This window comes from Girardinichthys multiradiatus, chromosome 6 (assembly GCF_021462225.1).
Source record: "Girardinichthys multiradiatus isolate DD_20200921_A chromosome 6, DD_fGirMul_XY1, whole genome shotgun sequence".
Classification (NCBI taxonomy): Eukaryota; Metazoa; Chordata; class Actinopteri; order Cyprinodontiformes; family Goodeidae; genus Girardinichthys; species Girardinichthys multiradiatus.
The window spans coordinates 4583831-4606871 of record NC_061799.1 but is presented as its reverse complement, the minus strand read 5'-3'; the positions used below and the strand labels follow the sequence as shown (position 1 = coordinate 4606871).

At 40.1% G+C, this 23041-nt stretch overlaps 2 protein-coding genes across 3 annotated transcripts; both read right to left on the bottom strand.

The window, feature by feature from the left end:
• Positions 1-1662: 1662 nt before the first annotated feature.
• cnn2 (calponin 2) lies at positions 1663-9084 on the bottom strand. The gene is made up of 7 exons (XM_047369477.1): positions 8821-9084; positions 5525-5646; positions 5357-5423; positions 4931-5068; positions 3853-3969; positions 3095-3241; positions 1663-2956 (listed from the first exon to the last, which is right to left on the bottom strand). Exons 1-7 carry the CDS (start codon positions 8872-8874, stop codon positions 2651-2653), a joined length of 951 nt encoding a protein of 316 aa, XP_047225433.1. The 5' UTR covers positions 8875-9084; the 3' UTR covers positions 1663-2650.
• Positions 9085-16910: 7826 nt separating this feature from the next.
• Positions 16911-22765, bottom strand: crsp7 (cofactor required for Sp1 transcriptional activation, subunit 7). Of its 2 annotated transcripts, none has more exons than XM_047369355.1 (3): positions 22256-22765; positions 20327-20401; positions 16911-20242 (listed from the first exon to the last, which is right to left on the bottom strand). In XM_047369355.1, the coding sequence occupies exons 1-3, from the start codon at positions 22325-22327 to the stop codon at positions 18572-18574; spliced, it is 1818 nt and encodes a 605-aa protein (XP_047225311.1). In that variant the 5' UTR covers positions 22328-22765; the 3' UTR covers positions 16911-18571. The 2 variants fall into 2 exon arrangements, with proteins under 2 accessions (XP_047225311.1, XP_047225313.1); XM_047369357.1 differs by lacking the exon at positions 22256-22765 and adding an exon at positions 21363-22213.
• Positions 22766-23041: the final 276 nt, after the last annotated feature.

Sequence of the window (23041 nt, the reverse complement as noted above, 5' to 3'; positions counted from 1 at the left end):
CTAACTGAAATATTTCAGGTCTTTTATTGTCTTAATACGGATGATTTTGGCATACAGCTCATAAAAACCCAAAATTCCTATCTCACAAAATTAGCATATCATTAACAGGGTCTCTAAACGAGCTATGAACCTAATCATCTGAATCAACGAGTTAACTCTAAACACCTGCAAAAGATTCCTGAGGCCTTTAAAACTCACAGCTTGGTTCATCACTCAAAACCCCAATCATGGGTAAGACTGCCGACCTGACTGCTGTCCAGAAGGCCACTATTGACACCCTCAAGCAAGAGGGTAAGACACAGAAAGACATTTCTGAACGAATAGGCTGTTCCCAGAGTGCTGTATCAAGGCACCTCAGTGGGAAGTCTGTGGGAAGGAAAAAGTGTGGCAGAAAACGCTGCACAACGAGAAGAGGTGACCGGACCCTGAGGAAGATTGTGGAGAAGGGCCGATTCCAGACCTTGGGGGACCTGCGGAAGCAGTGGACCGAGTCTGGAGTAGAAACATCCAGAGCCACCGTGCACAGGCGTGTGCAGGAAATGGGCTACAGGTGCCGCATTCCCCAGGTCAAGCCACTTTTGAACCAGAAACAGCGGCAGAAGCGCCTGACCTGGGCTACAGAGAAGCAGCACTGGACTGTTGCTCAGTGGTCCAAAGTACTTTTTTCGGATGAAAGCAAATTCTGCATGTCATTCAGAAATCAAGGTGCCAGAGTCTGGAGGAAGACTGGGGAGAAGGAAATGCCAAAATGCCAGAAGTCCAGTGTCAAGTACCCACAGTCAGTGATGGTCTGGGGTGCCGTGTCAGCTGCTGGTGTTGGTCCACTGTGTTTTATCAAGGGCAGGGTCAATGCAGCTAGCTATCAGGAGATTTTGGAGCACTTCATGCTTCCATCTGCTGAAAAGCTTTATGGAGATGAAGATTTCATTTTTCAGCACGACCTGGCACCTGCTCACAGTGCCAAAACCACTGGTAAATGGTTTACTGACCATGGTATCACTGTGCTCAATTGGCCTGCCAACTCTCCTGACCTGAACCCCATAGAGAATCTGTGGGATATTGTGAAGAGAACGTTGAGAGACTCAAGACCCAACACTCTGGATGAGCTAAAGGCCGCTATCGAAGCATCCTGGGCCTCCATAAGACCTCAGCAGTGCCACAGGTTGATTGCCTCCATGCCACGCCGCATTGAAGCAGTCATTTCTGCAAAAGGATTCCCGACCAAGTATTGAGTGCATAACTGTACATGATTATTTGAAGGTTGACATTTTTTGTATTAAAAACACTTTTCTTTTATTGGTCGGATGAAATATGCTAATTTTGTGAAATAGGAATTTTGGGTTTTCATGAGCTGTATGCCAAAATCATCCGTATTAAGACAATAAAAGACCTGAAATATTTCAGTTAGTGTGCAATGAATCTAAAATATATGAATGTTGAATTTTCATCATGACATTATGGAAAATAATGAACTTTATCACAATATGCTAATATTTTGAGAAGGACCTGTAGAAACAAACACTAAGCCCACAACATGATGAAATAAAGTATCTTCAACTAGAGGGTTCTGAGGTGGTGCTGAAACAAAGGACTGCTACAAGAGGCCATGGCAGTCTTCCTACAAGGCAAAAACTTGGGTTCACAAATTATAGAGAAACCAAACACTGTAATGTATGCATTTTATTAAACCACGTTCACAGGTTTGGCTTTCCCCTATAGGCAACATTATTGCAGAAGTAAAACAAAAATCAAATATCAAACATTGTTCAGACTCGGCATAAATAGCATCATAAAAGATAAAACATGATGTTAGCATTGTTCGCATATCAATCACTATTCATGAAATATTTACTTAAACAGTCACTGTTTAAAATGAATCCAGTCTTCTTGCTTGGAATGTTTGAAACTCCTCTGCTGCCTCTGGTCCAAAGAAAACAAACATATCTCCAGTTGGACTGGTTGTGCAAAGAAAGAAACCATTTCCTCCACTAAAGATAAGAAAGGAAGAATTGTGTAATAAAAACAAGGTTTGTTCAAAAGCTGTATTTTATCCCTCATCTGAAAAACTACCTTCACTAAGGTCAATGACCAATACCGAAGGATTAAAGATACTGACAGTATAACACCGAAATGTACAGTCTTATGCACAGGAATGCATGTCTAGATGATGCAGCCAGTATAGAAACTACAGATATAACCAGGATTTGTTTTCCCCCCACAAAAATGACATTGTAGGATTCATAAAAAATAAAACTACACAAAGTTGGTTTAGTTTAAACCAGGGGTTCTTCCTTCATGTAACAAAACAAGCCTGCAAAGAACCAAAACTTATAGGACAAGAAATTCCTGTAACTTTGGCACAAAAAGTTCCGGTAATAAACAATAGGCCAAGTCAAACAGTTGGTTTTAAATGAAAATCACTAAATATTTTTAATATAAAAAAAAAAAAAAAAAGAATCACAGAATTACAGTTCATCATGATATGTGTATTAATTAGGACTAAGGACAATGATTCATACAATACTAAAATAAGGATGGGACCCAAAATTAAGGTGCAACATCCTATGGATATAAAAATAAGCCATCTGCCTGCCTCCAGGCTTTCTAACATAACTTGCAACTTTGTTTCCAATCACCTCTCTTCCTCCTTTTAATAATCTGTCCCATCATCATGGTACACCCGCTCCTCTTCCTGGTAACCCTGGTAACCTTCATCGTGGTAGTCAGGGAAGTAGTCACGGCCACTCCCAGCTCCATTCTGGTCATTTGGGACTTCTCCAGCTTTGGGGCAGTACTTGGAATCGTAGATCTGTCGTCCCAGGCCAAAGTTCTGCCCACTCTGGTTGGCTCCCTGGCTGTATCCCATCTGCAGGGACATGGTGCTGTTGTCGCACTTGTCTGTGCCCAGTTTCTGGTCATAAATGGCCCGCCTGGTCCCAGGAGCAGTCATCCCAGCCTGTAGGAAAAACATGTTTTATTTAAGTTCAAGAGACCCATTACAGGAGCAGAACTGAGAATGGACAATTCCAACTCCAGGTCACATTTCTCCTGAAGCTCCAGAACACTGAAATAATGACAAGTTTTGATGCAGTACCTGACTCGCTCCCTTGTTGGTTCCCATTTGCAGACTGATGGTTGTGTTGTCCATGGGAGGCTGGATTTGAACTTTGGGATCATATAAATGCCTCCTGGTGCCATATGCATTCATACCAGCCTGGCTGGCACACTTGTTGGTCCCCATCTATAGACAAGGAGGTCAGAAGACAAAACTTAATAGACAGATTGTGAAGGTGTACTTGCAGTACTTGACATTGCTAAATTATCACTTACTACAGCATTTGAAACCTTTCAAGAATGTGAGGTTCATTTATGCCATAAGGCCAGCAGTTGACTGAAGCATAATTCAAAGTTTTGGTCAGCTGTTTATTTACAGTGAAACTATTCTTAAGTATGCAGCAAACACTAAAGTTGTACATCAAGTTTCCCCAGTGTTCAGGTAGCACTCATGTCTACATGACATGTTCCTTAGCAACAGAGCAATGACAAACCAAAAGCAATTATCGAACAATGAGCTACTGAGCCATGGTCAGTATGGAATCAGGACCAAGTCTGGTTTCAAACTTTCCAGTAGTAGATGAGAGCATGTCAGCGACTTCAGCTAAAACAGATCATCCTGCAGCTTATTTGCTACAAAAACACTCTAGAGAAAATCTGGTCACATTAGATTGACACAATGTAACATCTACTGTATACCAACATGGAGTTCTGTAATGGGAACAGCAGATGTAAATAAGGGAGTTGTTCCCTGCCTACTGATTCTGTCTAGCGCACACAGGACAAAATATTCAGTACCTGCAAGCCGATGACACATTGTCCAGCCTTCAACTTCTCCTCATCAAACATCCGCTCCTGTTTGTCTGAATACTTAATGCCAATGTCCACCCGCGACTGGCAACCCTTGGTCTTAGCCTAGCAGAGAGGGGAAAAAAGAATTGTTCACAGAGTTCGTATTCTTTTACAAAGGCAGAGTAACAACAACAACAAAAAAACATCTTAAAGCCAGAGCACAGCAACACAAAACTGCAACCATCTTCTACATTGTGCGGTCTTCTCTCACAAGGATGACAACTTATACATCTGAAAACATCAATTATGGACAGTGTTAAGAACTACAAATCATTCTAGTTTGGAGTGAAAAATGGTGTCCGATATACTTCAAAATAATTGAACCTGGTTCATTACTGCTAATGGGATTCCTGCCGGTTTCAGGAGGTTAAATCTAAAAATTTAAGAGCATTAAGATGTAGAGTTTAGACCTACAAAAACTACCTTATATTTACTCGGTAACTCAAGTTAAAGATAACGGTCAACCTTTGTTGACGTTTCATTTGTGAGTCAATGGCTTTTGCACCAAAGTTATCCAGTTTTAAGCCCGTTTACAAATTAGTCTATACAGCAAGCATCTCATTGGTTACTGACAACTAGTTTAAGCTAACTATTCGCTTTATTCAGTTGTCATTAACCTCGACATTGTTAAATATCGGCTCTCCTGAATGAGCTGCCGGTGGGTCAGATAACATACCCCCAACAAAAACAAGCTGGTTAGTGGGAAAGGCCGAATGTTGAGCAATAAACTAGTTCCAACAGGGTGGTTTGCTGCCCTGGACTACGAGTCTTTTCGTTTTGTCACAGTGTTATAACCCTTATTCCTTAGCAACGCGGAAGATTGATGCCAGCGCATTCAAAAACACCTAAAAGAAGACGTTAACTCTCGATATACAAGAACCAACTATTTGAAATCTGGACATAGGAGTCTTTCAAGACCTAACATTTATTACAAAATTTAGCATTTGACTGTAAGACCCAGCACTAAACAAAACCACCAACTGAAATAAAAGCCACCTGCATTTCATCACCATCAAAGACTCACCATGCTAGCGAGGGCAAGCAGTGTTGTCTGGACCTGCGTCATGTTGCCGTTCTCAAACAGGTCGTTGGCTTCAAAGATGTCATGAGGCTTCAAGCCGTATTTTGTGATGGCTTTGATGAAGTTTGTCAGGTTTTCCAGCTGGGACACACCACATTAAATGTTTATTTTAAATTTACACTATTTGCATGAAGCTTCTATTTCAATAAAGAGCTTACAGATGCTTCTAAAGAAAAACAGCCATTTCACATTAGCAGGACACCACCATGACGAGGCATGATGTACTGCAACTTGAGCCTTTTAAGTGGACCCACCGATAACAATGTGCACAATTCTAACTGTGTGTAACAACAACCTTCTTTTCTGTGAATGAGCCGCACCTTAAGTGGTTGAAAAAAACGAAAGGAGAATAGTCACCAGCTAACTCACCTGATGCCAGTTCAGAGCAGACTGGTTGATCTTTCTCACAGAGCCTGGCTGCAGTTTGTTAATGAGTCTGGAGGACAAAAACGAGGAAGTTACTAAATCACCGAACATGTTACACATGATCAAGACCCATTTGGTTCAGCATATTGGGCTACTGTGTCCTCTACTTACTCGCAAAGAATGACTCCACTTTTTAGGCCTTTTTGGAAGTCGGGGCCAATGGGGCAGCCGGTGATTTCCTCAATCCAGACCCTGAGCTCCTCTTCTTTCTGAGGGTCATACTTCTGTGCAATCTGGTTGGACAGAAAGGTCAGAGGTCACACACACGCATTTTACACAGTTCAAGAAAGTTTTTGTAAACAGCTTAAAGGGATTCATGTCCACCATAATAATCGCTTGACCTAAACTAAATGTCAATGGGGGTGACAAAGCTATTAACTGCATACAATGTTGATTAATATACTGAGAAGCTTGCACAGAGTAAAGCTTCATTGGCATAAGTGAGCTGCAGTTATGCCTCAGTGCTCAGAGCAGTGACCATAGAGGGGGTTTTGTCTTGTGTAGTTTTCACATAAAAGGAAAATCCAACACACAGATTTCCTGTTTGCTAAACTGCTCTGTTCTCCTGAGAAGCACAGAGAGCCAGTCGCTAGAAACGGGACAGGGGTGTGAGTTTATCACTGTTTTAGTGTTACTGATTTCTAAGATTTTCATTTGTCACTGAGAAAGTAAACAGGAGAAAAACCATAGTGTTTGGCCTGAAAGCATGCCTACAGGAAGGGGATTGTGGTCACATAAACAGAGGTTAGGTCTGTGTTGACACGACCAGTGGAAAGGGGAGAGACCCACAGTGAAACAGATCAACACTTCTGCTCCTCCAGTGAAGGTGTTGAATGATCTGTGTACAGATTCTTCAGCCCCAACAACACCACACACTAACCTACTTTATACATAGAAAGCTGGCTGCACAGAGCTTACAGCTGGCTGTACCCATACGGAACATCTACCATCTAATTAAACTCCCTTCGTTCAGTTAGCCACCTATTAAAGACAACAGTGGCCATCGGAATTACCCACAAGAATCTGAAAGATATAATTTACAATGACAAGCTGAACACAAGGAATTTAGCCCACAGCACTGGAATTAAAAAAAAAGAAGAAGAAAAAGCTGAATGAAACAAAAAGGAGCAGGACTGAGCGTGCCGATCCAGTGAAAGACTTTGTTCTGCACCAACAAGCAAAAATGTTACTGCAACTAACAAAAACTCAGAGAAAGCTTCTCACACAACAACTAATCTCACATCCTTTCCTTCCTCTGGTACTTCTTTTAACGTACTAAAAGAAGTACCAGTGGAAGGAAAGGATGTGAGACTCTTTGAAGAAGGTCAGAGTCTGAACATCTCGTCCATATCCCACTTAGAACATTTAAAACTCTCAAGCTGCTCTTTATAAACCTGCTCCCTGAAAGTGGGAAAGTCTTTTCTTAGCCATAAACGAACTCACTCAGTTTACTTCAATGTGCCAATAATAATAATCCATCCCAAGTTTAACATTTAATTTTCATTTTAACCAAATCACATAATTACCTTTAATGTGTGGAATTAGGAAAAAGGCATTGCATCTCCTTTTAAATGCTTCACGTTTCACCTAGCAAAGAAAGGAAATACCACTCCAGTGAGCGAGGAGAGAAGCAGCAGGAGTAAGAGGGAAATCCACATACTTTCTGCTGAAGACAGAGGGAGGGGGCCTTTGACCCCTTCTCTCCCAAACAAGGACACATCCGAAGAATGCAGGAGGAAAAAATAAATGACGGAAGTGGAGGTGAGTTACAGTCTTTGGGAGGAGACAGTCAAAACCTAAACGGTCTATCTTCACAACAATATGTGCATCCTAAACTACTGTCTCCTGGTTTAGTCATTAAAATGAAAAAGGAATAACATATGGACAACCAAAACACCCACACTGCTTGCAATGTGTGACTAAAGATGGAATATTTACATTTAATCTCAACCACCTTGGGTCAGTCAAAAACCCTTGACCTAAAAGCCATCATCATTATTATCAGTTCAGAAAAACCTATTCCACACTGCCTGCATCTATTCCGCATTGGTCGCATCTTCAGGGTACAACAATGCCATTTCAGGGGCACCTCCAAAAGGTTTCTCAAGGGGTGGCCTCATGGGGTGCCTTCATCTGGGTACGAAATGGAGTCATCTACCATAGGACGTTTCTGATCGACCATGCCTCCACTCTTACCTGCCAAGAGGACTGATTTAAAAAAAAAAAAAAACTTATGTAAAAGGTCTATATTTTACCCAGTATAATGTAAGGAAAAATGGCTGTATGTAAATATCTAGATATGTGGAATCTTTAAGAATTATTGGGTTAGATTGTGGGTCATGGTCTGTAACATTTAATAAGAGTTGACTGGCCAAAATGGGAATTGGAACCAAATCAAGAGGAAATAGTGCAATACAAAGTTTCACATAATATAGAGCTAATTCAGCACAGATTTAAAACAAAATTGCTGTTTTCAAGAAGGACCAAATCTAAGGTGGTTTATACATGCCACAAAATTGTACTGGAATTGTCCCGAGTCTTTGTGTTCGTTGTAAAATAATCTCACCAACATTTTTCTGAGTATTTTTACTGGAGGTACTCAAAGGTGGTCCGGGTTCCTTAAAAGCAGTGAAATAGAACTTTATCGAAGTACCGAAGCCAACTTCGGCCTTTTCTGACGGAGAGGTATGCAGGCTGCCTTAAACAAACAAGGTGCTTCCCTCATGAAGGCCACTGAAGTTACACATTACTGGAGAGTTCGCTCGTTTTGTTAAACGTATCATTAGCACGGCCACTTCTTACAGAGGTTAGAGGAGGACTCAGATCTTCCAAACATAACCGGAGGGAACAGGAGAAACTAGGCGACGAACAGCAACACAGTGCAGGGGAGCAGTGAGAAACAAGCTCAGAAAAAGAGAAGGCATTAAGCAGAATGACGGACACTCATACCAGGGACTAATGGCTGAATTACATAATCTACTAATGCGGGTCACAATGCAGGGCGGCTGGCTGCACGCGGGGAAGAAAGTGCTGGAAGCGGGATAACTTTTTGCCACAACGACAAACTTGGTTGCCACGACGGGCAACGCCCATAGGTTTTACAACTTCTCGTTCTAGAGGAGCAAGGAAATTTAACTTCAATGCGTTAACACAAAGTTTTTTCAACCTATTAAGTTTCGTTTTGTCACAGGCAAGAAGTCGGAAGGACAAAATTAACTTTTACGTCAGGATTTTGTCTCCCATCCACCTCCACCTTTAAATAAAAACTGCGCGTGGCAAAATGGAGGACAGGTGACTTCAAGGCTCGCGTTTCACAAAAAACAAAACAAAACAAAAAACACGTGAAAATCGCAAAAAGAAAACCTCGCAACGAGTTAGTTTTTAATTATTGCAAATTGCACACGTACCTTGTTCTTCACCTCCGCTGATAACCCATAGGCAGGACCTTTGTTGAAGGACATTGTCAAACTGTCGTCTATTCTTTTCTTAAATAAATTAAAAGCAGGACACCGACTTCTGAACACAAAACTGCACTTAATTATCTTCGACTGTCTCCGTCAATGAAACCCCGAAAAGAACAAACTACTTCCTCTCTTTTTACGGCCTCCAATTAGAGCGCTCCCACGGTTTCACAGTCAAAGAGAAATGTCGAGATAGTTCCTTGCCCTTAAATCCGCCTGGTGCTGCGTTTAGTTTACCAAGACAATTTGAACCACCACACGGAGGAGGATTTTATAGGGTGGAGCCTGAAAAAAGTTGGTTCTTTCTGCCATTTATTGAAAGCTTTCATTAACATTAAATACGTCATGAGCACTAGATTATACAATTTAGTAAGGCTGTTTGAAAAGGATTCCAGTCATAATCATCAAGCAAAACATTGATATTCAGATTGGTCCCTGTTACAGCCTGTGGCTGATTTTCTAAGTTAAACTGTTTCTGTAAAATTGATATCCTTAATATTAAAGATCATTCATATTGTTTGTCTACTTGCAACTACACTGCATTTGTTAAACGTTTGCTCCCACTACTTTAATATTTAGCTGCAAAATATCAAAAAGATTTATTGTTAGTAACAATTTTTGCCAACTGTTAGCACTTTTGTCCAACTATCAAACCAAACTGCTGCTCTGGTAGCACAAAAGTCCCAACTGGCAGTCTTTATGATAATAGAAACTAGTTAGTGACTGCATAATACTACATTAAAGACCCCAGCACTTATATAGCACCTTTCTCACACTGCAGTCACAAAGTGCTTCACAGTAAAAGCAGTTAAAGCAACATAATATATATGTTAAATTCCATCTAATTTTGATCATCTGTTTAACTTCATGTTAAAAAAGGTTTGTAATTAAGGCATTTACCCTTTGAATCTGTCCTAATCAGGTAGCATATATATGGGGTAAGAACACTGTCAAAAACAATGTGTATGTAAAGACGGAAATGTGTGCATATTAGTCAATAGTTGTGCATAAGTAAAATCCAAAAGAGGTATTGTATATTTTCTCTATAAGAATACAAAATAAAATGTTACAGCTTCAAGAAATTACAAACACAAAGTTCAAGTTTACAGTTGTGGTTTATTCTTTATGAATACAATATGCTATAACAGTTTGTGAATACGATTTATTTTCTATGAGAATACAAATTTACATCAGCGACTTGGCGTCACGTGATCTCAGGCTGGTTAGTGGAGCACAAAGTTAGTCGATTCGCGTTGCGCATGCGCTGTCACACTCCTCACCACCAATAAACGTAGTGCTGGAATGGGAAATAATTCAGTCTAAAAGGAATATTAGGAACAGAGGGGAGATAGGTGGGAAATCAAGAGTATTATAAATAAAGCATTGTTCTTGTTTTTATGAAATACAAAACTAAAACATAGAATATAATGGGTGGAGTTATACAATGATGTACAGTAGGTGGCAGTATGCACCTCTGAATTTGTTGCAAACCGCCAGCAGAAGAAGAAGAAGGAGCAGCACTAGGGCCAAGATGACGGACCAAGAGCATATATTAACGACATTAAGACATGTACAAACTTTTTAACATTACCTGGCTTTGTACCGTAGTTTCTTGGTCCGTCATCTTGGCGCTAGTGCTGCTTCTATTATTACTAATTGTACCTACTGTACATCATTGCATAACTCCACCCACTATATTCTATGTTTTAGTTTTGTATTTCATAAAAATAAGAACAATGCTTTATTTATAATACTCTTGATTTCCCCCCTATCTCCCCTCTGTTCCTAATATTCCTTTTAGACTGAATTATTTCCCATTCCAGCACTACGTTTATTGGTGGTGAGGAGTGTGACAGCGCATGTGCAATGCGAATCGACTAACTCTGTGCTCCACTAACCAGCCTGAGATCACGTGACGCCAAGTCGCTGATGTAAATTCGTATTCTCATAGAAAAGAAATCGTATTCACAAACTGTTATAGCATATTGTATTCATAAAGAATAAACCACAACTGTAAACTTGAACTTTGTGTTTGAAATTTCTTGAAGTTGTAACATTTTATTTTGTATTCTTATAGAGAAAATATACAGGTCCTTCTCAAAATATTAGCATATTGTGATAAAGTTCATTATTTTCCATAATGTCATAATGAAAATTTAACATTCATATATTTTAGATTCATTGCACACTAACTGAAATATTTCAGGTCTTTCATTGTCTTAATACGGATGATTTTGGCATACAGCTCATGAAAACCCAAAATTCCTATCTCACAAAATTAGCATATCATTAAAAGGGTCTCTAAACGAGCTATGAACCTAATCATCTGAATCGACGAGTTAACTCTAAACACCTGCAAAAGATTCCTGAGGCCTTTAAAACTCCCAGCCTGGTTCATCACTCAAAACCCCAATCATGGGTAAGACTGCCGACCTGACTGCTGTCCAGAAGGCCACTATTGACACCCTCAAGCAAGAGGGTAAGACACAGAAAGAAATTTCTGAACGAATAGGCTGTTCCCAGAGTGCTGTATCAAGGCACCTCAGTGGGAAGTCTGTGGGAAGGAAAAAGTGTGGCAGAAAACGCTGCACAACGAGAAGAGGTGACCGGACCCTGAGGAAGATTGTGGAGAAGGGCCGATTCCAGACCTTGGGGGACCTGCGGAAGCAGTGGACTGAGTCTGGAGTAGAAACATCCAGAGCCACCGTGCACAAGCGTGTGCAGGAAATGGGCTACAGGTGCTGCATTCCCCAGGTCAAGCCACTTTTGAACCAGAAACAGCGGCAGAAGCGCCTGACCTGGGCTACAGAGAAGCAGCACTGGACTGTTGCTCAGTGGTCCAAAGTACTTTTTTCGGATGAAAGCAAATTCTGCATGTCATTCGGAAATCAAGGTGCCAGAGTCTGGAGGAAGACTGGGAAGAAGGAAATGCCAAAATGCCAGAAGTCCAGTGTCAAGTACCCACAGTCAGTGATGGTCTGGGGTGCCGTGTCAGCTGCTGGTCTTGGTCCACTGTGTTTTATCAAGGGCAGGGTCAATGCAGCTAGCTATCAGGAGATTTTGGAGCACTTCATGCTTCCATCTGCTGAAAAGCTTTACGGAGATGAAGATTTCATTTTTCAGCACGACCTGGCACCTGCTCACAGTGCCAAAACCACTGGTAAATGGTTTACTGACCATGGTATCACTGTGCTCAATTGGCCTGCCAACTCTCCTGACCTGAACCCCATAGAGAATCTGTGGGATATTGTGAAGAGAACGTTGAGAGACTCAAGACCCAACACTCTGGATGAGCTAAAGGCCGCTATCGAAGCATCCTGGGCCTCCATAAGACCTCAGCAGTGCCACAGGCTGATTGCCTCCATGCCACGCCGCATTGAAGCAGTCATTTCTGCCAAAGGATTCCCGACCAAGTATTGAGTGCATAACTGTACATGATTATTTGAAGGTTGACGTTTTTTGTATTAAAAACACTTTTCTTTTATTGGTCGGATGAAATATGCTAATTTTGTGAGATAGGAATTTGGGGTTTTCATGAGCTGTATGCCAAAAACATCCGTATTAAGACAATAAAAGACCTGATATATTTCAGTTAGTGTGCAATGAATCTAAAATATATGAATGTTAAATTTTCATCATGACATTATGGAAAATAATGAACTTTATCACAATATGCTAATATTTTGAGAAGGACCTGTACAATACTTCTTTTGGATTTTACTTGTGCACCACTATTGACTAATATGCACACATTTCCATCTTTACATATACATTGGTTTTGACAGCGTTCTTACCCCATACATATAAACCACTGCCCTGACAACCACAGCTGTTCATTAGCTCAGTTTGCTAGCAACTCTGACTTTAGCATTAGCGCTGAGGCTACACTAGTCGTGCTTCTCTTTAGACTCTGAAGTTGGATTTTCTGCATTCCTAAAGCGAGATACGAAAGGAAGCTGGAGAAAGTCATAATTTTGACTAGGAGAGTGAGAGTTTGCTGAGAAATGAGAGTTTCTGTTTAGGTAAAACATCCTTCTGTGGGAATTATAGAAATATCATAGCAAAAAGTTTCCAAACAGCTGAACGTCTACAAATATATCAAGAAAGGAATTCTCTTGCTGCCTTCTGAACTCTTTGGTTTAACTTTGTTAATCGATCCTTGGCTCCACCTTCTCTTCTCTTCCTCTAGTCGCGATTTTTATCGAAAAGTCCTTATATGGAAGGAAACTTCCCAAATTCCTGGATGGAGGAGTGATCCATCGGACCCACCCTGCATACCAGACGTGCAGCGGACGAGACGGATTGTCGCACTTTTCTGAGTCACAAGGGGGAAAAATTTTTTTAAACAGTGAAGATAGCGAGCTGCTGAGGTGACGTAATGTCAATCGGTCCATCACATCCAGCTTAAACTGACATGCCAGGATTTGTCAAAGTTCGTAGTGATGCTGATGAACACACCATCACATGCTGTCCATGATTTGTCAGGGGTCAGAACGGGGCTATCTTTTTCTTTTTCAGATTTTCTATTCTGGGAACAAACACGTGTACATTTAAAAAAGAGAAATTCTTAAACTTTGAAATTTTGAGCAGAATAAAATAAAACTCGTTACTGTTGTTTTTTCCTTACTTAATGGAAACGTTGAAGAATTTTATGATGGTTTCCAACTCCAACACAAGCTAGATTTACTAGTAGTGGAGCAATCTTAAACCAAGATTGAAATCAGTTTAACTGACTTGTAAACACGGATTAAAATCTTCATAAAAAGCCAACAATGATGTGTCTGCTGCAATGGCAGCTAGTCTCTGACCTCAGAGCAGGTGGATCTCCTCTGAGTCTGGTCATGATCAGGCCACAGCTGTGTTCCTGATGACATCATCCAGGTGTGCTCAGGGTTGACTCAGACTGAGACAGAAAACTGGAAGGGAGGATCATTACACATCCTGATATCTGTGAGGCACATGCGTCATATAGCTGACCTATGCAGAGGGCAAGGAAGGTTTGACACAATTAGGCAACTAAACTTTAGACTCAAAGGCCAGTGGTCATAAAAAAAAAATCACTAGTACACAAAGCAAATTTCGATGAGTGTTTTGCACCTTTCCAATATTTGATGTGAGGCCTTAATAATTTGTGACCTTTAGGATTAGTTATTCCCACTAAACTCGTATCACACTGAGAAAACTCTTACATAACACACTAATGCCACCAATAAACAACTGGACCATTTATCCCTTATGGACATACTGGGTACAATCCACCTCACAAGTTTACAACCGCTACAGAAATGTTGCTTTTCACAAATGTTTTTGCTTCAGCCAAAAGGGACAAAATTAAATAAATAAATTTATAATGAAATAAATAAATGTACAATTTATTTATCTAATAATATATATAAATTAAATATACTAATAAATTATGAAATCTACAATTAAATATGACCTATTTCATAAATAATTTAATATATACCTTTTTTAATAAAATCATTAAATGTCATTTTTGATCCATTTCAAAAAATATATAATTATTTGATTCTACATTTATTTATTTTACTCCCATGCAGCAGTGTCATCCTGAAATAATTTAAACTGTCAACTTGAATTTGAGCCACTTGACCCATCAAACCTAGTGGGCGCACTCTGACGCTTGACTAGCTGCTTCATACAGCAGGTCAAGGCACCCTCTTCCAGGTTTGCTATGACTCTGAGCTTAATGTCTTTGCTGGAAAGTGCAAAATAACTCCAATAACTTCAAGAAATAGTTTATTTATTTATTTATTTACCACAAATTGTTGGTGAGCAACTCCAGCACAGAAGCACCACAGAAGCACAGTATCAGTGTTAGCCCCGCCCACTGAGTTTGATGGGTCAAGTTGACAGTTTAAATTATTTAACGAAGACACTACTGCACGGAAGTCATGAAATAAATATAGAATGAAATAATTATTATAATTTTTAAATAAATGTATAAAGAAAATGACATTTAATTATTTAATTTAAAAGGTATATTTAATTATTAAATGGGGCATTAAATTATTTGTGCATTTCATAATTTAATGGTATATTTAATTATTTAATGATGTATTAAATTAATAAATTGTACAATTATTTATTTTATGGTATATTTAGATTAATTTATTTCATGATGTAGTTTTTTAATTGTGTCCCTTTTGACCCTCCACATTGTCTTGCTGTGAAGAGTTATTAGATTAATTTAGATTGATGGCAAAGTCCTTAAAAATTAATGAAAATTGCCTTTGTTACAAAAAACAGATTTGCATCGTTTTACACTTGCCACAAAATGTGAACATCATTTTAATGATCTTACTCAGGGATCTGCTCTGGTATCAGTGTAAATAAGCACAGCTGGCATGAGGCAAAAGTGAACTAAGCAGCAGGCCTGGGGACTCTAATGTTGTTTCCTGTTTGTAGTCAACTGAATAAGACAACTTTTATTTTAACACCAGTATTTTCAAATACTGGTCCCCAAATCAAATTCTGCTCAGGACTGGGATTGAACCTTGGGCCCTGTTAATGGGGACAAAGCTGCTGAAATGACTGTCATTCTGCTGGGATTAGAAGAGCAGAATGGTTGCTGTAAAAAAGTGTTACTTTAAATCATTACTATTCTGTCAACAAAAGAAAAAGTATGTCATCACTACATCATGACAAGGATATTGATGCTGGTAAGCTGGATCCAAAGTCCACCATTTATCCAGTCATCAACAACTTGAAGGAGAGAGCTTCATCTGATGTGAAGAAAACTTTAGGGTATCCTATTCTAAAGATTGTCCAGCTTCAGCTCCTAAAGATGATTCAGTTAAGGGATCAGGCTGTCACTCGTGTTTGGGACATCTGTGGTGTTGCCTTAAAAACACCGGCATAAATAAAGAGATCACTAAAGAGATACATTTCCCAAACAATGCTGTAATAATGCTTATTCCAGAACGAAGCAGCAACAAGTCACAAGGTAAAGGTGATGACTACAGATGCATCTCAATAAATTAGAATATCAAAAAGGTTATTTCAATTATTCAAATTATTCAATTATTCAAAAAATCTGCTTATGAAAAATCAGGTTTCTCGTAAAACTAGAATATTTCATTAGACCAAATAAATATTTTATGGCCTATTCAATCTGGAAGAGTGCTGACTTGACAGTTATCTACCACACACCCTCCAGTGAGAGTAAACTGCGAAAAGTAATTGCTTAAGAAGCTAGATGCTCACAAAGTGCCATATGCAAGCATATCATGGGAAGGTTGAGTGGAAGAAAAAACTTGTACAAAAAGTGCAAGTTGTGCAACAGTCATAACAGCAAGAGTTTGGGGTGGATTTACAAGGCGTGGACTGTTGTGGAGTCAGTGCTTTAGGAGACACCACACAGAAATATCCAAATGACAAAGGCTATAACTGTACAGTCAATGGGAAGATGAGCTGAATGAAATGATCAAATCAACCTGGATGTCCAGAACACATTTGCAGACCCACAGGCTGATCAGCTCCATAACACACTGCATTAATGCAGTATTTTATACAAAAGGAGCCCTGAATAAATATTTACTGCATATACTGTACAGTACATGGTCATACTCTTTAATGGTCTTATGTAACATTCAAATTTTCTGAGAAACAATTGTTTTGTATTAGCTGTAAGCCAGGCTTATCAAAATGCTGCCTGAAGTAGATCTGGCTTTTTTATTTGAATGAATGACTTCTCATTAATATTCTGATTTATTGAGATCCACCTGTAATTGGCTCCAGTAAGAAAACATTGTGGCTCCATGGCTAGAAATTCCCTAGACCTGAGCTACATTAAGAACCTGTTAAGTTTTCACATTTTTCAAAAGTTTAATATTAAACTTCATGGAAACATCTGACAAAAGATTCAAAAATATTGAAGAGGTTTATGATAAAAAGTCTCAAAACCTTTGGCCCTGACACTACATTGAAAAATAGACTTTTAAACATTCACTATAACAGCAAACATAATGAGCACAAACTACAATGTAAAAGACCCACAAATCAGGTGAGAAAACTGAGGATTCAGATAATTTATTTTTCAAACAATTTAGAGATGTTAAACACTGAACAAATAAAGATGCCCCCTGTCAAAACTCCAGAAAAACAGATCCTTAACCTGTTGTAGCATTTGTTCTTTATTGCCAGCTGTGTTGTTGTGCAGTTTACCATTGCCTGCAGCTTCACCTTTCCCCAGATTACTGTATACAAAAGTAACAGAAATGGGTGCATATAGGGGTCATATCGATCGTGGGATTTGGAATTCTCGCGCATTAACATACAGACAGGCATGTTTAATACGGAACAAATCCAGATTTACCATTTACCAAGGCACATTGGTAGGGAAGAAAAAAAAAAACTAAATGAATGAACAGAAAGGCCACACAAAGGCCGATTTTGATTGACATCATGTGAGAGCGGTAGTCAGTGGTGCTTAAACTAGAATCAAATCAAATACTGTTGCTCACTGGATGGGAAATGCCAAGAATGATTGATCCTGATGGTGCTCATGCTCACTTAGAAGCTAAAGAAATCATACCTCCAGTTATCTACATGAACTTTGGGCACATCATATGGGCTACTGTACATTCACTTAGCTTGTTTCCCTCAGAAAAATACTGAGACCGAACTTCAGAAGGCAAACAATATCTTCCAAGGTAACAAAGTGAGTTTTTGTGAGTTAACGTTTAAACAACTCCTTCCTTTTGACTCTCGTATGCGATAACCTACCTAGTAGAGTGCTTATGGACACATTTTATATCCACCACTGACCTGTTTTAAATGAGAAATTAGCACTTTTGGAACCGTTTAAAAACATGTGCCCCGACTCAGCTTTATGATGTGACAGAAACAATTAAAGTTGGTGAATGGTTGATTTGGAATGTTAATAACCAAAATATTTAGCCAATCTAAAAAAAAAAAAAAACACAAATGTTTGTGAGATTCATGATAACATTGTAATTTAAACAGAAAAAAAAAAAAAAAATCTAGATTTTTTTGAAAAGCTTGTTTAGAACATCCCATAAATAAACTGCTCAAAAATAAATAGATGTATATATAAGAAATTTATAATTTACTTTTTATATTTCACATAAAGCCTATTGTAACTGCTAAATATGTTCCAGTATTGGATATTCTGGACACATTCAGCTCCGACTGTGCTAAATGAACTCTATGAGCAAGTTGGTCTGGATAGAACAGCCATAGCCAAGCCTTCCCTCTTTATTTAACCCAGGACCCTGCAATTCCTCGTCAGGAACAAGAAGAGAAAATGAAACCAGTATCATTATCTCCGTGTGTCTGAAACAGCAGTACCACTCTGAACATCATAAATCAATATAGCAGTGACATTTCAGGTTGTGGGAAATAATGCTACCGTCCCTTTTCTGCCTTCATTGCCAGCAGCAGTACTCTGCAACATGGACCATGTCTCTTTCAGTTAAAAAACAAAAACAAAACAGAAAGAGCCCTTGACATTATAAACTAACATTTTCTTTCAATCATTATGCTTTTAATACCAATGTCTCAATAGATTTTCACAGAAAGAGCCATAGGGAGGGGAGTTTAGTAGGCCTGGTTCTGGCCAAACTCACAGTGGACAAAAAAAAAAAAAAAAAATCAAACTATCTGGTCTCTGTGTTGAGACAAAGAAAGGAGTGGAAAAGAAACAGCAAGCCTTTTAGTCTAGGCAAACATATGGCAGGATGTTCAATTTGCTTTCATCCCTGTGAGGGTCCAGTGATATGCACTTTGTCCAGTCATACCAGGTGCCCTTGGTATCATAACAACCGTTAACACCAGGCCAGTTCTGTGTGTGTATCCTGTCCAAGTCCTCCTCTGTTACGTCTCGACTTACCCCGGGTAAATCCCCTATCAAGCTGTCTGTTTGCAAAACGTGCGTTTTCCTCAAGTCCTTGATCTCTTGTTCTTCCCTTTTCAGATATTCGGACATGAAAAAGTGTGCAGCGGGGGCTCGGACCCCTGAGGAGATGAGCACATTGCTCTGAAGGTTCAAGTAGGACTGGATGATTTCATTCCTAGACAGCTCCTTCCAGTTAGTCTGGTGAAAGGGGTTTGGGCCTGGGCCTTGGCCAGGGGTTGAGGTTGTGGCAGTGGGCTGTGGGGCAATGCACTCAGTTCTCTGCCTGGTCTCTGCAGGGTCTGGAGTGGGGATATCCTCTAATTGAGAAGGTTCTTTATGCACCAAAGGTTTGATCTGGCCTGTGACCGGGTCAAATGTTATCCTGCGTTCTTTTAACCTCACAGGCTTAGTTGTGTCCTCTACTTTTTGGCCATCTAAGTTAACAGAGAAGTCTCTAGGCCTGTACTTTCTCCTTTTATGCTCAGAGTTCGGTACCGTTGTCCCATCTGCATCATCAGACACAGCTGTAGCTCCCTCAAATGTTGATCTGTGTAATTCGGAGTTCTGCTGAGGAATAAGCGGGGAAGGGGAGACTGAAGGGGATTCCAGTGCTGTGGAAATGTCTTGGGAAGGGCAATAAGAAGAGATTTCTGATGAACTGGCTGACTGCATTGATGACCTAAGAGAAGAATGCAGCAGCTTCTCAGCAAAAGACGGTTGGCCTGGGGAGGACACAGCATGAGAAAAAGGCGAGGGAGAGTCTCTAGAAGATGGGCTTGGGATTGGTGTTCCTTTAGCTGCAAATGCTGAAGATCGCTTGGATACAGAGTCTTGCTTTAGGCTCCTGGGACTGGACGCGACACTGCGAGGACTTCTAGCTAGGGAACCACCACCTCCTTCATCCAATCTAGCCTGTTGTTGCATCACAGCAACTTTGATTAAAGAGGAAGTGCTAAGTGGTTTAGTCACTCCAGGAGAGCTGGGGCGAGGCTTGACAGCATTTATTGGAATCCTAACTTTGTCATTTTCAAGGTGGTCTATTCGAGATCTATCAGGAGACGGGACGACCTCCTGCTCAGGCAGGGTGTCTGGGCTGCCTGCGATCCCATTGGTGGGTGGCGAAACAGAATTGTCGTATGATGACATCCTGGAGATTTTCTCAGGTAAGTACACCCCACTGTCTCTCTGCTCTGGCCGACGCTTGCGGCTGCTTGATTTCTCTGCTTTTGGTGAATAAGTGTTGTGGACATCATTTTTGGTTTTAACTTCAGGGACGCCTTTCCCCGATACAGAAAGGTCCGCAGGAGAGGAATCTGTCCTGCAGGGATGAGAGCTGCCGTTTGTGGATCCAGGGACACTCGCAGCCCCAGTCGGACCGGGTTCAATCAGTTTTTGCCAGTTTCGTAACAGTTTCTTGGCCCGCTTCGCAAGGTCCTCATCCCTGGCCTTCTTCCTCACATCGTTGATCAATTTTCCAAGCCGAGTTTCCTGCAAAATCAAAACGACTGATTTCAACATCTACACTGCTAAACTACTATATGAATACATTGTACAAAAAATAGAAATTCTTACCTCAAGTGCTTCTTTGGTAATTGGATATTTCTCAAGACTGGCAATTACTTCCAATACAACTGCCATATCGCATATCTGTATTGAGTACAGGTAAACAGTGTATATAACAAACTATAGGAAGAAGTAGGACAAAATAAAAAATAATAGGTCAAATAAATGAAAAGGTAAAGATGGGCAGTGAAACTCGATGGTAACAGGAAGCATTTTCAGCTTGACCAGCCCTTACTTTCAACTCAAAAATCTGATATTTCTTTGATCCGTGAATACACCAAAACCAAGCTCTGCCACTTTCACACAAGTTACTTAGAATTTTAGTCAAAGAAAGCACAAACGCTTTTAAAGAGTCATTTAAAAAGAGAAGAAGTGGATTTTCTACATGGCATATCTGCCATTACACCCTTACTCAGGGGGGCTACAACAGCCTTCAGAGGGTGTGGGTCATTTTCCTCGTTCACCTATTCACAATTTTCATAGATGAGATTTTCGAGTACCAAATGGACAGGACACCAATTTGTACACAACTGGGGGAAGTTTAGTCAAAACAGCAAAGAAGCTAATTGACTGGAAGACAACTTGAGCATGTACAAGGAAATCTGAACTAGAATTCTTTTGGAGGTTTCAACTTTGTCATTGAAGATGCTAGATTTGGAAATATAATCAGCCCTTCAGAAATCTCAGAGTTGAGGAAGAAAACCCAATTTCTAGAATATGCACACTGATGTTTACAGTTATTAATGTTAATCTTGCCAATCACGTCAATGTAAGTTTCTAAAGACAATATGTCAACTCTAATTGTTTCTTTTTTTTTTTAAATAGTAAAATCTTTTTTTTATTGCAACAGCTCTGCCTCACATCACCTCTGGTCCTAATAGAAACAACTGACAGCTCACTGCAGGAACACTAGGAAATAATTTTGAATGGTGTTTGTGTATTTTCTTGTATTTCTTTATTATCCTAAAGAAAAAAATCGTATTTGGCTAAAATCATTTCACCAGGTTAGCTTTACAAAAACAGAGATCAAAAATTGTCCACAAACCTCTGATCAGTGTATGTCTAACAAAAGTTGGTGTCACTAAATAAAAACTGTAATACATTTACTAATTCCAATGCCAACTAAGTCCATTGATGTAAGACTGTAAATAAGAGAAAACCCTCAATGTTTGGACAAACCGAGTCGTGTGTAATGGCATAAGTTAGACTGTGGCAAAATAAGCCAAACTGTATGCTTCAGTGACAGAACGAGGTTGCAAAGATGGCTAAGTGACAGCTCAAAATCCTCTCGTTTTCGAAACGTCTAAAGAAAAGTGCAACATGTGCGCCTAGGCAAGAGGAACACATTTATAACCTGTAAAAGGATTTTGTATGTTTTCACGAACGCAATACAGCGCTGGTGGACATACCTGTATTAGGCGAACAGGCTACGGCTAGCATTCAACTTAGCTGAGAAGGAAGGACCCGACTATTTCCTAAAACCTGGCTTTAGCATTTGAGCTAATTTCTAGTCTCGACCTCCTGTAGTTAAGAGTTGACAGCTTACACGACGTACCGGATATGTAGCAGGATGTATAACTAATGTTTGAGTGAAATGAGCATGTATTGTTATAATGAGTTGATTGTATTGCTTCATACCGCTGTATGTTCTAAAGCTGCTGTGGTATTATGGCTAGGCGCTAACATGCTAACAGTATGTAACGGGAGATGTCTAATCAAGGCAGCGCTGCTGCTAAATTAGCTTGAAAGCTAGCTGTCAACTCAGACGCCCGTGTCGTTTCTTCTCTGAAACATTCGATATGTCGGTATGGGCTACACTGTTGAGCATTTTCCTTTTAAAACAACGACTCGCTCATCTAAAGGCTACAAGGTAAACTGGCATGTTGCGTTAACCACAGTCTAGACAAACAAGCTAAAGTTAGCTTTAGCATTCCTCACATTGCTCTGACTGTCAATGGCCTGCAGCAGCCGGTCCTTCATCTGCTGCGGGGTTGCTGAGACCGTTGTCATTGCCTGTTCGCTGCGATCCGGAGGATGGAGGGAGGAATCCTCCAAAATGAAAGCTGGCTGACAATTAAGACTCAAAATTCGCTCGCGGAACACGTCGGGCTCCCGAACAGCATATTTTCTGTAGCCTGCAAGGTGGACGGCTCAGTTTGTCTCACATGGAGGAGAAAATGTGTGGGCTCTGCTGGCCGTTGGCTACTGCCTGCTTCGGTGCTCTTCCAACTACCAGCTGCTGGATCTCTCAACGGCCTCCTGCTGCATGCTGGGATTCGAAGTTTGCGTCGTGACGTCTGCACGTAGTCAAGTAAACATCCATAGAACTATTAACAGTGATGGAGCCTCTATGTAAAATGAATAATAAAGTCAAAGGGATCAAAAATGATCTATTAAAACGAGATCCGTGTTAAATACCTCTGCAAAACTTAATTCCTTCATCTGAAAAACATCACAGCTCTTCGTCCATCCCTCACCCAGTCAGATGCTGAAAAACTCATCCATGCTTTCATCTCTTTAAGGCTGAATTATTGCAATTCCTTCTTTTTTTTTGGAATTTCTAATAAAAACTTAAAACAGTTACAGGCTATTCAAAATAGTGCTGCTCGACTGCTAACACAAACAAGGAAATATCACCACATCACCCCAATTTAATACTCTCTTCACTGGCTTCCCATTTTTGTTCGGATTCAATACAAGATTTGTCTCCTCACCCACCAGCAC

Coding starts and splice junctions, on each gene's coding strand:
- crsp7 (XM_047369355.1), bottom strand. CDS start 22,327: ATGACAACGGTCTCAGCAACCCCGCAGCAGATGAAGGACCGGCTGCTG. Junction 20,402..22,255: donor CCATTGACAGTCAGAGCAAT/GTGAGGAATGCT, acceptor TACTCAATACAG/ATATGCGATATGGCAGTTGT. Junction 20,243..20,326: donor TTACCAAAGAAGCACTTGAG/GTAAGAATTTCT, acceptor TTGATTTTGCAG/GAAACTCGGCTTGGAAAATT.
- cnn2 (XM_047369477.1), bottom strand. CDS start 8,874: ATGTCCTTCAACAAAGGTCCTGCCTATGGGTTATCAGCGGAGGTGAAG. Junction 5,424..5,524: donor AGTGGAGTCATTCTTTGCGA/GTAAGTAGAGGA, acceptor TTTGTCCTCCAG/ACTCATTAACAAACTGCAGC. Junction 2,957..3,094: donor CCAACAAGGGAGCGAGTCAG/GTACTGCATCAA, acceptor TTTTTCCTACAG/GCTGGGATGACTGCTCCTGG.